Genomic DNA, 12,471 nt, shown 5'->3' on the forward strand with positions numbered 1-12,471 from the left:
ACGGTCACGGTGTTAATTTAATGGGTTTATTAAACGATTATGGGATTTCCACGTTCGCAGTGCGACGGAATACCGTTGGATTTGGCCCATGGACCCTCCCTTCAAGGAGTCGCGTTACTGAACATTCCTTTTACTCACGGAGGCTCGAATCTCTGGGGCGAACAACATCAGAAACACCGACTGGGCAAACGAAAAAAACGACCGGACAAAGAACTCAGCACCAGTAGCTTTAATTCGGTAGATCTCACAGCCGCGATACAAGGTATTTATCGAAAACCAATTTACAGTATCTCACGAAAGTATTCGAACACTTCCAATCTACATCGTTAACAAATAGAATACTCACGTTAAGTTTAAGTTTTCAAAATAAGATTGTAAGTAAAGTTATATAGGTGTTTCGAGAATGTATACGTAAAATTATAATTAAATTATAATAAGTGATATATTCATGGGGCAGAGGATGAAATGCCCTTTAAAACGAGCTTTCGAATAAGTCGATAGCTTTAGTAGTTCCGGAGATATAGCGATTTTAGTTTCAAGTCGATATGACAGCTGGTTATGGAGATATAAGGGTCCGAAGTGTTTGTTTACGTTTCACTGACGCGAGGTGAATGACCTTGCGCATAAACAGTGCGTCTCGACTCACGCGCGAGAGAGAAAATTTTACATAAATTACGATATCTCCAAAACGGTAAATCAGATCGACAAAAATTAAAAACCATTTTAAAGGGGAAGGTTTACCGCTTCCAACGATGGCTCAGTTATGCAGAAAACATGAGTAGTTTCGAAACTGCACGCGTCTAAAGTTTAACTATTTTTAATTGTTAAACTGTTCTAAGACAGTGGAAATTAAAGATTTTCTCCTTTCCTACGACATAATTCAGTATGTACATTTTTCCCGAAACTATTTGCAACAATCGCTGCAAGTTTCGGTACAGATGCGCTTGGATTTTTCTTAATTTCACGTATAATCGTTTTCTCCTCGCCGTTAGCTTTTTTGGACGTTCCGTACGCTTCTTGTTAGTAACTCCTATATAACTTTACTTACAACCTTCTTTCGAAAACTTCTATTCTATTTGTTAACGATGTAGATTGGAAGCGTTCGAATATGTTCATGAACTACCGTAGATCGATCGCCCTATAATCAAGCAACACCAATACGATTCGAACGTTTACAGATATCGGAGACAATCTCATAGAGGTGATCGGTTTAGAAAACTGTTTGCACATGGGTCAGGTGAAAACAGGACTTCGTCATTCCGGGAGGAGATTGGCCCAGTGCAGCAGCGTCACCATCACCACGAGCAAGCGATTTCCCATGCAGATCGATGGGGAACCGTGGATGCAGGGCCCGTGCACTGTGAGTCAACATTTTATAAACATCAAGCGCTCGGTGTTAGTTGTTCTGTTTCCCTAAAAACGAATCTTTGTTCTGCGATAGAATTCTAGAAAAAGACTATTCTAGAGAAGTGGAATGAAAATTAAATTGTAAATAACTTTAACCCTTAAACTAATAATTATTTAATATATGTAAATGTAATTATTTGAAAACTTATGTAATCTTCTATTAATTCATTCATTTTTAATGGAAAGTTAATTTCCATTTACCAATTTGGAAAAAATTAACATTAAGTGAAATAATTCAATTGAGATTGAGAATCTACTTAAGGATTAATAGCGCCTACGTTATTTTTTTTTCTGTTACGAAGGTTTCGCTGTGTTTAATAGAGTCTTAAAACTGTCGATTATTTCAGATTCACATAACGCATAAAAACCAAGTCCCGATGTTAATGGCGCCTCCGCCGGAGAAGGGTCGAGGGTTCTTCCGTTTCTTAAGAAGGTGAACTCCGCCACCGGAAAAGATGAAACCGAGAAATCGAAACAAGTAACTCGGTTCACTTTATCGTAGTCCCCCCCTATTTTATCTTCTCTTGATTAAATCGAGAACAAGAAGCGTATCAGTTCGGTCGTACTTACGTACTTCCCAGTCAGGGTTTGAAAACTGTTATAACATAGGTTTAGGTTCTTCGAACGGTCACGAAAAACTTTTATTCCGAATAACTGTTACAGGGAACCTAAATTTCAGACTCGGTTTAAGTTAAATTTCTTGCGTCATTATTTTTTTCAAACTTAAATTTTCAAGAGGAGAACAGACGTTAATTATCTCAAGATATTCTCAAAGCATAAAGAAAATATTGTTTCAAATATTAGCCATAACGTTATGTTAAAACTCATTGATTTTTTTCTGTGTTTTAAACTTGCTAATATCGTCGAGAACGTAGTATGTTTATTAAACGATATTTTCAAACTTCTTTTATACAGACTATCAATGGAGAGAAGGGTGATTCTACAAGAAAAAACAAATCGAAAATGAAGAATAAAACTTTTTCGTTCGAGGCTTCGTTTTTGAGAAAATCGACTTAGAATATTCATAGACACGGTACAAGTAGAAACAATAAATGAATGGTCAGACGCGTCAGCCAAATCGTACGGAATTCTACTTGTTCCAGACATATCTATTTTAAAATTCAATTATCTTGAAAAAGAAGCATCGTACCGACAAACTTTACACTTTCGACTTATTTTTTTACGTATAATCTTCCTGTTTCATACAATATTCCGTTTTTTTAATGTATCGCTCCCTTTGTATCTATTTAGTTGTAATGTGCGCATTTATACGAAGCTATTCAATCTATTATTCCGAAACAAACGATCTACAGTCTGAAATTTAGATTAATCGGAATGGAAGTTCTTCGTAACGGTTTCGACCGGAACTTTTCTGTTCGAAAGTATTATTTTTCGGAAGCTTTTTAAGCCCTGCTTCCAGTGTTTCAGCGCTCGTTCGAGCGCCATTGAACGAGCTTCGACGTAAATTAGGTATTCTTGTGTACAGTATTTTTGAGAATAATAATAATGAAACAAAGCATCTTTCATCTTAGAATTAGGATCAGCGGTAGGCTCGTCGATCGTCGCGCTTTGAGAGGCCGATCACCTTACACGAGATAAAATTTTGATGGTTTTTGTATTCATAGACACGGTCACCGACAATCTTCTGTTACCAAACTTGAGTCTACCGCTTTACGCGCGCGCAAGTATAGTTAATTGGAACAAATATAGCGAGGTACTCGAAGGCACGAGAGGTTTGTTAAGCGATAACATTAACAAACTACTAGTCGCAAACCCTCGAATGTGTTTTTCCCTGTAATTGTTCGCTCGGGCGCGAATGCGCGATACACGAATCAAATTACGAGACAGCAAATTACAAGTCACTGTTAAAACAAGTAACGATAACGCAACGAGCAATTAAAATAAAACTAATGCGATCAAATAAACGCTTGTCGCATTCTCGACTGAGCGAATAATTTTGCGACTCACTGTACTTAATGTATGTAAATTAATCTCACTTTTATTTTTCGTCAGAGAACTACGGCTCTTTAAAATTTATATGCCCTTGCTATGTTTCTTCCATTAGGTATACAAGCCTGTACTATCGCGATCGGTCGTACCAACACGACGGATCAGTACGGTATCATGCAAAAGAGAATAATCTCGTAGGTGATGCTACCTATAGTAGCTGATATAACGATGACTACTTTAATCATTGTTTTTCTTCGTACAACACGTAGAAATGTCGTTAGTGTTTCGTTTCTCTGTCGACATAAAATTACGTTAGGATAACTCGAGGATGAACAGATCGTTCTCTTTAGATAAATAGAATTTTGTTGCGGAGACAAGGTGTGCAAAGTTGGTTAAACGTTTAAATGTGTATCTATATTATACATGGTATTCGTCCATCACTGGGAAAAATTTTAATGGGAGATTCTGGAGGCCAAAATAAGACGAAAATCAAGGATACCAATTTGTTGATTTAGGCTTCGTTAAAAAGTTATAGAAACGTTTCCGGCCACACATTAGATTTTCAATAAGGAATTTTTTTCTCAAAAGTGCATAGGATTTAGGGGGTATACGTATTCACCAAAAACGATTGCAATCGACCCCTGCAATCTAAAATAATTTTTCCAAAATGATTTGAAACATTTTGAAATTTCAGGGTAATCGGAATGTCAGAGTCAGACATTGTATTTTCGGTAAAGAATTTTTTTCTCGAAACTGCGTAGAATTTCGGGGGTATGTATATTCACCAAAAATGATTGTAATTGACCCCCTCAACCAAAAATAATTTTTCCAAGACGATTCAAAAGTTTTTTTTTTCACCCAATACTTTCAGCACTTACTCGAATTTTTTTCTCGAAAGTGCGTAGGATTTCGGGGGTATGTATATTCACCAAAAATGATTGTAATTGACCCCCTCAACCAAAAATAATTTTTCCAGAATGATTTGAATTTTTTTAATTTAATTTTTTAATAACTTCTTAACGAAGCCTCAATCAATAAATTGATATTCTTGATTATCGTTTTATTTTGGCCTCTAGAATCTCCCATTAAAATGTTTTCCAGGGATGGCTGAACACCCTGTATAGTGTTTATTTATTCTATTTTCGTTAGTCACGATGGACTGTACATCCTCGATACCTTGTCACCGTTTTAGTTTCACTAAGAGTCTGTTTGTGGGGATTGAAAACTTGTCGATTTCCGTTTTCGACACGGAAGAACCGAAACAGTGTCACGACTGTTATTGAAACAACGGTTCCATTTCGGTTTCAGTTATAGTTCCCATCGGATTTACTTTGATTCTACGTATAATAATCATGCGACGAGTTAGAGTAAAAGTTATAATGGCATTCATATTTGAAACACGGAAATAGTTTGATAATTGTATATATTTTTGTTGTCTTTACTTTATTATAAATCGACTTGGTCACCCAACATCGCTGTACACTATATTTGTTTAACGTGGGTATTTTAAATTAAATATATAATAAATTTGGAAAACGAGAGTATACGAAAACGGACGAAAATTAATCATAACATTCAGATAGATGTATAGATACGATGAAAGTACTAACGAAGAAAATTCATGGAAAATAAGAAGAACGAAGGAATATAATTATAGCAATAACATTAATAATAACAGTAATAATAAAATTGTAGCTAAGCTTCTAATTTTGTATTAATTCTTATTAATTTTTGTTAAAATTTAAACGAATTAATAACCATTCCCGCCTCTTGATTCTAATAATCTCGCTTAACTAAAATTTTCGTGTATTTAGAAATGGATATTATTATAGTCTTCGACTCAACCCCTCGTCTATTATATGTAAAATTAATAGTAAACCGATATAGAAATTAATACTATTGTAACCGCGCCTAAAACTGAAATGGAACCGAAGTAGAACCGCGATCAACGACAGTCATGGCATTATTTCGATCGTTTACGACTGTTTCGCTTAGAACCAACGTATGACAGTTATTTCCAGTACCTTTTCGATCTCTGGTCTACCGAAAGGCACACGAAACGATTTCAGATCGCTCCTCTTTTTTGCACGACTCCGTCCAACAATCAAAGATCTTCTACTTTCCTCTCTTAAGATTAGGATTTTTGTACGAAAGCTTAGTCGTAAATGCTTAGATGTAAATCGTGATCGATTAATTTATTTATTTATTTATTTGTCAGGCGTATTTATTTATCCGACGGCCCTCGCCGGCCCAAACAATATATCGTGAGCATATCAGCAAGATAGTGCGCGCGTACGAACTATGATTTAGTTGTTCAGTGTTTCGCCCGCGCATCGGTTCGCGAAGACGCGCGTCGAAACGAAACTTGACCGTGCATTCTCGACTCGATGCAGTCTGTAAGTGCAACAACAATTGCACACAATTACGTTTAGACATTTAAGTTCCCTTTTGTTTTACTACTTAACAGAGTTGGGCAAATTTTATCCAATTTGTAAATTCATTCATAAATCAACGGATATTTTAAACCGATACCGAAACAAACAAAGTCCACGAATGAATCTGACATTTTTATTCGTTATTAATCGTAATAAAATTTTCTCAACTCTCATTGCAATTACTTTTTACACGTTGGCCGCCCTTTACGACGTCTGTGTCTTAACGAAACAAAGTATGAATATTCACAACCAAATCTTGGCATTCGTACTTCTTGGAAGATATAAATTTTTTAAGACTTTTAGTAAAATTAATGCATTCTTTCTAGAAATGAATATAACTTTGCATTTTTCAGTAAAGTGTATTGCCAAAGGAGAAATTTATTTTGGTTACTGAAAGGGTTAAGGCACAGAAGTCGGATTCACTTAATACTACGTATTGTTAGATTGTAGAGACAAGGTATTACCGAATTTAATTAAAATCGAATCGGCCAGCGTATTAGATTATAATCAATATTGCAAATTTCGAGTTCACGAAGATTTTTCATACGATTCTTCAGCGGATATAAACACGCATTTTTCTCATTATACGGTTGAAAAGGCTTTCCCGGAGTTTACAGTTTCCTTACGGCGGGGTTAGGCAAATTTTACCGAGCGACCAACGAATAAAAATTTTAATTCACCGACTACGTTTCATGCGTGAATTCATTTTCAAACTACAGTTCAGTAATGAATTTTCCATGTCGATATTAATTTTATTCGTTATTCGTAAATAAATTTTGCCCAACGCTGCCTCGTTAATCGTGCATCGTTCGCGCGGGTGCTCTGAAATTACCATAACTTTGTCTCCGTTTCCTTTTATGTGCCTATTATTATATTTAATATACGCACCGTACAAGATTTTTCCTTGTATAACTCGAATAATATAAAATAACACGTTTCAAACGATTACTGTCTCGTCGACTTCTATTTTCTTAGATTCATCGCACAGAAATAGTTCTTTAAAAATAAATAGTAATTAATTCGTTTCGGAGCACTCGTGAGGCACGTTTGTTTACGCGCTCTGAAGTGTCAATTTTTAAGAGAGATCGTAACGAATATGTATTTTGACAAATCATCGTAGCAATATCGAATAGCGCGCTTCGATCATTTTGCAGATACCAGTTATCGCGTAAATAACAATGGGGTAAATGTAAATCCATTTGTACCGTTAAGGGGGTATTCCCTTATATCTCCATTCGGGGACGTCGATTTTAAACAACGTTTGAAATAAAGTATTACTACACAATTGTACAGCAAGAATTTTAACATTTATCTCGCGCGTTTAGTTAATTTTCACGCGACAATCTTTATTATTACTCAAGTTACTGCATGTTCCCTGCAATCTGTTTCGAATGACGGTTCCTTCGTCGCGTGAATCAAAATTAGTTAAGAACACTATTTTTCTTTACTTGGATTTGGTTTCGAAAGATCCTGGCTTGAGTAATAATAAGGACAATCGGTACAAAAATTTATCTGCGTCATCTCTAAACACGACCAAAGATGCACATTTTTTACCGAGTATCGTTCCGAAAACGACAGCTCCCAATGGGAATATGTACCCCCTTAAAGTATCTACTTCGCTCGCGTACGTCACAGACGTGTCTCATGCTTTTATATAAAACGAAAAAGAGTATAATAAACAAGTACTCCAATTAACATCCCGCAGGGACCATCTCATCGTTGAGATTCATTTAACGATTCAGAATATGTAATTCTAAATTATATCTCCTAGCTGCAACGACCATGTATTCGCCTTCTGTAACGTTTCGATTCAGCGATTTAGATTCTACCGTACAAAGTAAACCTTATACAGGGTGTTTACCCCTGGGAAAAATTTCAGTGGAAGATTTTAGAGGCCAAAATAAGACGAAAATCAAGAATACCAATTTATTGATTGAGGCTTCGTTAAAAAGTTATTAACGTTTCAAATTCCGCCTGTAGAACGGCAACTTGAGAACAGCTGCGTGCACGCGATAGTGTTTCTCACTTTAAACGTTAATAACTTTTTAAGGAAGCGTCAATCCACAAATTGGTATTCTTGATTTTCATCTTATTTTTGCCTCTAGAGTCTCCCATTAAAATTTTTCCCATGAGTAGCCGAACACATTGTATAACTTACGTTGACACGTTTTTGTCCTTCGTCCGCGAATTTTTGCGAAACGCGTTCTATTCTAGACATTCTATTTCCGTAGAAGTTCACGTACAATCTCTTCGTCGCATAATAATTATCGCCCCCTCCGCCCTTCACCCGCTCTACGATCGTTGTGTGGAATGTTCGGTTGCTAACGGTGATCCTTAATGGAAAAGAATGGCTCGAGCAAACGTTATTCGGTTCGATGAGAGAAAACGAACGTCACTTTACGTTTTAAAAAACGTGGGGGACCCCCGTTTTCATCCAAACAATCCGATAGATTGGTTCCCGCGGTCCCCAATCAATTTAAAAAACGAGAGGAAGTCAAAGTATACTAATAAAAGAAAATAGAAAGCTGCCAACAGTTGTCTTTGTTTCGCGTAGTTCGTCGCTAAATAAACAGTCGTTGAAAATCAATTGTCTTTAGACTGGAATACTCGAAGATGTTTCTCTTATCGATCAAAAAGACTTTTAGGAAAATCTTAAACTCTTTTTATTTTTTTATTTTTTTTCTGTAGAATCGCCACCCCCTAAAAGGATTTCCGTTAATAGCCGAGCGCCCTGTGTATATATAGTTACTCTCGTTAGACGAATCGAAATATTACGCTTACGTATAATGATACGATCATTAAGGTCTTAATCGTTAAGTCGTTATTCATTAGCGAGAAATTTTTGACGCAGGAGAACGACGACGATCCACGTGAATCGATCGATAATAATAACAATAATTTCGTCGTGCCCCCTCGTCGCTAATCTGTGAATACTATCGGCACAATAATTAAAAATATTGTTTTTCTATCGGATTGGCGCGGTGTCTCGGTGTGCTTGTCGTTGTATAATGTTATGGTATAAAGAGAAGACCCAAAAAGGAAGAAGAACAGGTGAAAAATGTATAAATACAGGCGGCAATGAAGAACCGTTAAACGACTGAGGACGGAAATGGAATTTTTTTTTTCCAACCCTAATACAGTGATTTCCAAAATGAACGACCCCTATTTATATTAATTGCTCGCCAGAGTTTAACAACTGTTGGAGTATGCATTTTTCATTGGAACCCGGACGCGGAATATTCGCTGTTGAGAGATTTCATGGACGTTTCAGGGTTGTTTTACTTATTTTTAATGGCACTTGGCGTATTTTTCAACCCCGATATTAAAATCGTTCGCTGTACGTACTTGTAATTGTAAGCAGTTATAATTTATTGAAAATTATATTATTTAATATCAGCCCTTTGCGAGGACCGTATTCTACGTCGATGCTTCTCTAGTTTTAATAGTTTAATAGTTTAAAAAGTATATTTCATACTCGTATCCTCCCCTAATGTGTACAATGAAAATTTTATTATTTAATATTAACCCTTTGCGGTATCTAGATATACTCGACGATGCTTCTATTGTTCTAACAGTTCTAATAGTTTAGTAAGTATATTTTGCACTTGTATCCTCCCCTAATTATACAGGGTGTTCGGCTACCCTTGGGAAAAATTTTAACGAGAGATTCTAGAAGCCAAAATAAGACGGAAATCAAGAATACCAATTTGTTGATGGAGGCTTTGTTAAAAAGTTATTAACAATTAAATTCAAAAATTTCAAATCGTTCTGGAAAAATTATTTTCGTTTGCGGGGGTCAATTACAATCATTTTTAGTGAATACACATACCCCCGAAATCCTATCCACTTTCGAGAAAAAAATTCGAGCAGATACTGAAATTTTTAGACGAAATTAAAAAATTTCAAATCATACTAACAAAATTATATTTAGTTACAGGGGTTAATTACAATCATTTTTGGTCATTACACATACCCCCGAAATCCTACGCACTTTCGAGAAAAAAATTCATTACTGAAAATCTAATTAGGTGCCTAAATTCGACGAAAAAAAAAAATTTCAAGTCGCTCTGGAAAAATTATTTTCGTTTGCGGGGGTCAATTACAATCATTTTTAGTGAATACACATACCCCCGAAATCCTATCCATTTTCGAGAAAAAAATTCGAGAATGTGTGAAACTTTAAACGTTAATAACTTTTTAACGAAGCCTCAATCAACAAATTAGTATTCTTGATTTTCGTCTTATTTTTGCCTCTAGAATCCCCCATTAAAATTTTTCTCAGGGGTAGCCTGAACACCCTGTACAATGACGCTCTTATTAAAATTTTGTGCCAAGAATCTTGTCTAATACAAATAGAATGCAACAGCTTATCTGACGATGATTCATTTCCCTACACTATAGGAATCTTTTGCAAATTTTTCTACCGTAACGTTCAAACAGATAGTGCAATGTCGAAAACTGGAACGGACGACGAATTTCATATTGAAAAGCACGAAAGAATATATTAATAAAATTTATTTCTGTATAACTAATAAAACGAATGTTTAGAATGTTTAGAAGTAATCTTTAGATGCATGTTATTCCCGTCCGCAAAGGGTTAAATAAATAATATATCTAGATTCCGTTCTAAAATTTTCCATAGTGCCATGTTTTTCTTTGTAATGAAAAGTACGATGTAACGTGCATTGAGATTGACAATAGTGCTCGTCAATTATCCCCCCCTCCCTCTTTTTCTTTTCTTATTATACGCGCTTAGGTAAGTAACAAGTAAGCGGACATCGTTGTTACTTTCAGTGAAGAAATAAAAATATCTTTGTAACCAAAGAAACGTTTGACAATTAAAAACGCCATTAACACCTTCGACTTCGAGGGAAACATTATGGTGATTCGATCAACATATTCGAATTAGATGAATCTACTGCCACTCTTCTTGGGTCTATGTATGCTTAAGCACTACTGCCATTTTCCAAGTATGGGGAAAGATAGCTTGTCTATTAATAGTGTAATATACAAAATAAAGTGTAAATTACGATATATAATTTCCTATAGGTTCCCAATTAAATAGGGCGTTCTCTATTTAAACTTTTTTCAACTTGAATAATTGTTTTCGTCTGAGTGGACTTTTGGACAGTAACTTGCTAAAAAAAATTACATTATTCTCCTCTCCACCGTCCCATTTACTACAATTATAGCATCTATTGTATTTACATCATCCTCTTTGCTATATTTAACATTAGTCCAAACCCATGGTAAAATATTTCAAATTTCAATCTTGTCCATCACCGTTCCTTGCTCCTATATCTACAAATTCCTTCTATCTAATACACCTCCCATGCACATTCCTTTCCAAAACACGTTCCAAATCCTATCCCTTCTGGAACCTTCCCTTTCTACCATCATCAGTGGTGCTGCTGCGGTGTGGAAACTCGTGACAATCGTAGGAGGACAGAAAAAGGGACTCATCAGTAAGGCTTCCTAGCAGGCCCTGCCTTAGACGACTGGGACATTGGAAAGTCGTTCGAGGAGTGTATAATAGCAACCGAGGGGTTGGTCGAGCGCTTGTGAGAACGCGACCTCTCTGGTGGCGAGCATGGGAGGCGACGCCACACATCCTACCCCTTTACCTATTCAAACAAATGCCCACAGTTGTTAATAATTCTCTCTCATATTTTCAAGAACTATTACGAATTCGAAGGCATTAACATCTGTGCTCGGACCAGCGAAATAAAAATCACTGTGCTCAGCCAAGAGACGACACGAGATTATATTGGTCAGTATAGATGCAATAACTAGTATGAATGTGGCCTTTGGTGACTCCTGCTGACCACTGCTGACCTTCGCTGACAATTACTGACATAATGTATATGTATTAAAGCTTTGTATAATGTAAATCTATGGCAATAAATGATATAATTTCAAAGAATTCTATGTGTTCTCATCATTTTTACTTTTCTTTTCCTCTCCCCATTATTCCCTTAGCTATAAGATACATGCCACCTCTTTGCAAGGCCGCTAGCATTTCGGAAACGTTCCGGGCACTTTGGAAATCCGGATGGCAAAGCGCCCAAGTTTATCGTGGAATAGTTCGTTATTTTCAACGATAGATGGCGCTTATTTATCGACCTCAAACCCCCTGGTGCTAAAACGCCCAAGTTTGTCGTGGAATAGTTCGTTCCCTTCAACGCTAGATGGCGCATATTTATCGACCTCAAACCCTCTGGTGCTAAAACGCCCAAGCTTGTCGAAAAATCCATCTAGCGTGGACGATACGAACTATTCCACGACAAACTTGGGCGTTTTAGCACCAGAGGGTTTGAGGTTGTGGCGTCACCTCCCATGCTCGCCACCAGAGGGGTCGCGCTCTCGCAAGCGCTCGACCGACCCCTCAGTTCCTATATATACACTCCTCGAACGACTTCCCAATATCCCGTCGTCTAAGGCAGGGCCTGCTAGAAAGCCTTACTGATGAGTCCACTAGCAGGGCCGGACGAAACGCGCCCCCTCCTTTCCTTTCCCGTTCTTCCTACAGAATTCACTCGAGCAGCCCCCCGTCACAGCGAAGCAGCGCCACAAGGTCGGTAAATAAAGCGCCATCTAGCGTTGAAGGTAATGAACTATCCCACGACAAACTTGGGCGTTTTAGCACCAGAGGTTTTGAGGTCGGTAAATAAGCACCATC

At 36.8% G+C, this 12,471-nt stretch overlaps 1 protein-coding gene across 2 annotated transcripts in view; it reads left to right on the forward strand.

Annotated features, from left to right (window-relative positions):
• The window catches only part of Dgk (diacyl glycerol kinase 1), a 108,240-nt gene extending 97,440 nt beyond the window's left edge, over nucleotides 1–10,800 (forward strand). For both annotated transcript variants that reach the window (XM_076779156.1, XM_076779157.1), the window contains 3 exons: nucleotides 61–262; nucleotides 1,179–1,360; nucleotides 1,755–10,800. In XM_076779156.1, coding sequence (XP_076635271.1) covers nucleotides 61–262; nucleotides 1,179–1,360; nucleotides 1,755–1,844 — 474 coding nt within the window. In that variant the 3' untranslated portion in view covers nucleotides 1,845–10,800. The remainder of the gene's footprint in view (nucleotides 1–60; nucleotides 263–1,178; nucleotides 1,361–1,754) is intronic.
• The last annotated feature ends 1,671 nt before the right edge of the window (nucleotides 10,801–12,471 follow it).

This window comes from Colletes latitarsis, chromosome 11 (assembly GCF_051014445.1).
Source record: "Colletes latitarsis isolate SP2378_abdomen chromosome 11, iyColLati1, whole genome shotgun sequence".
In the NCBI taxonomy this organism is placed as follows: Eukaryota; Metazoa; Arthropoda; class Insecta; order Hymenoptera; family Colletidae; genus Colletes; species Colletes latitarsis.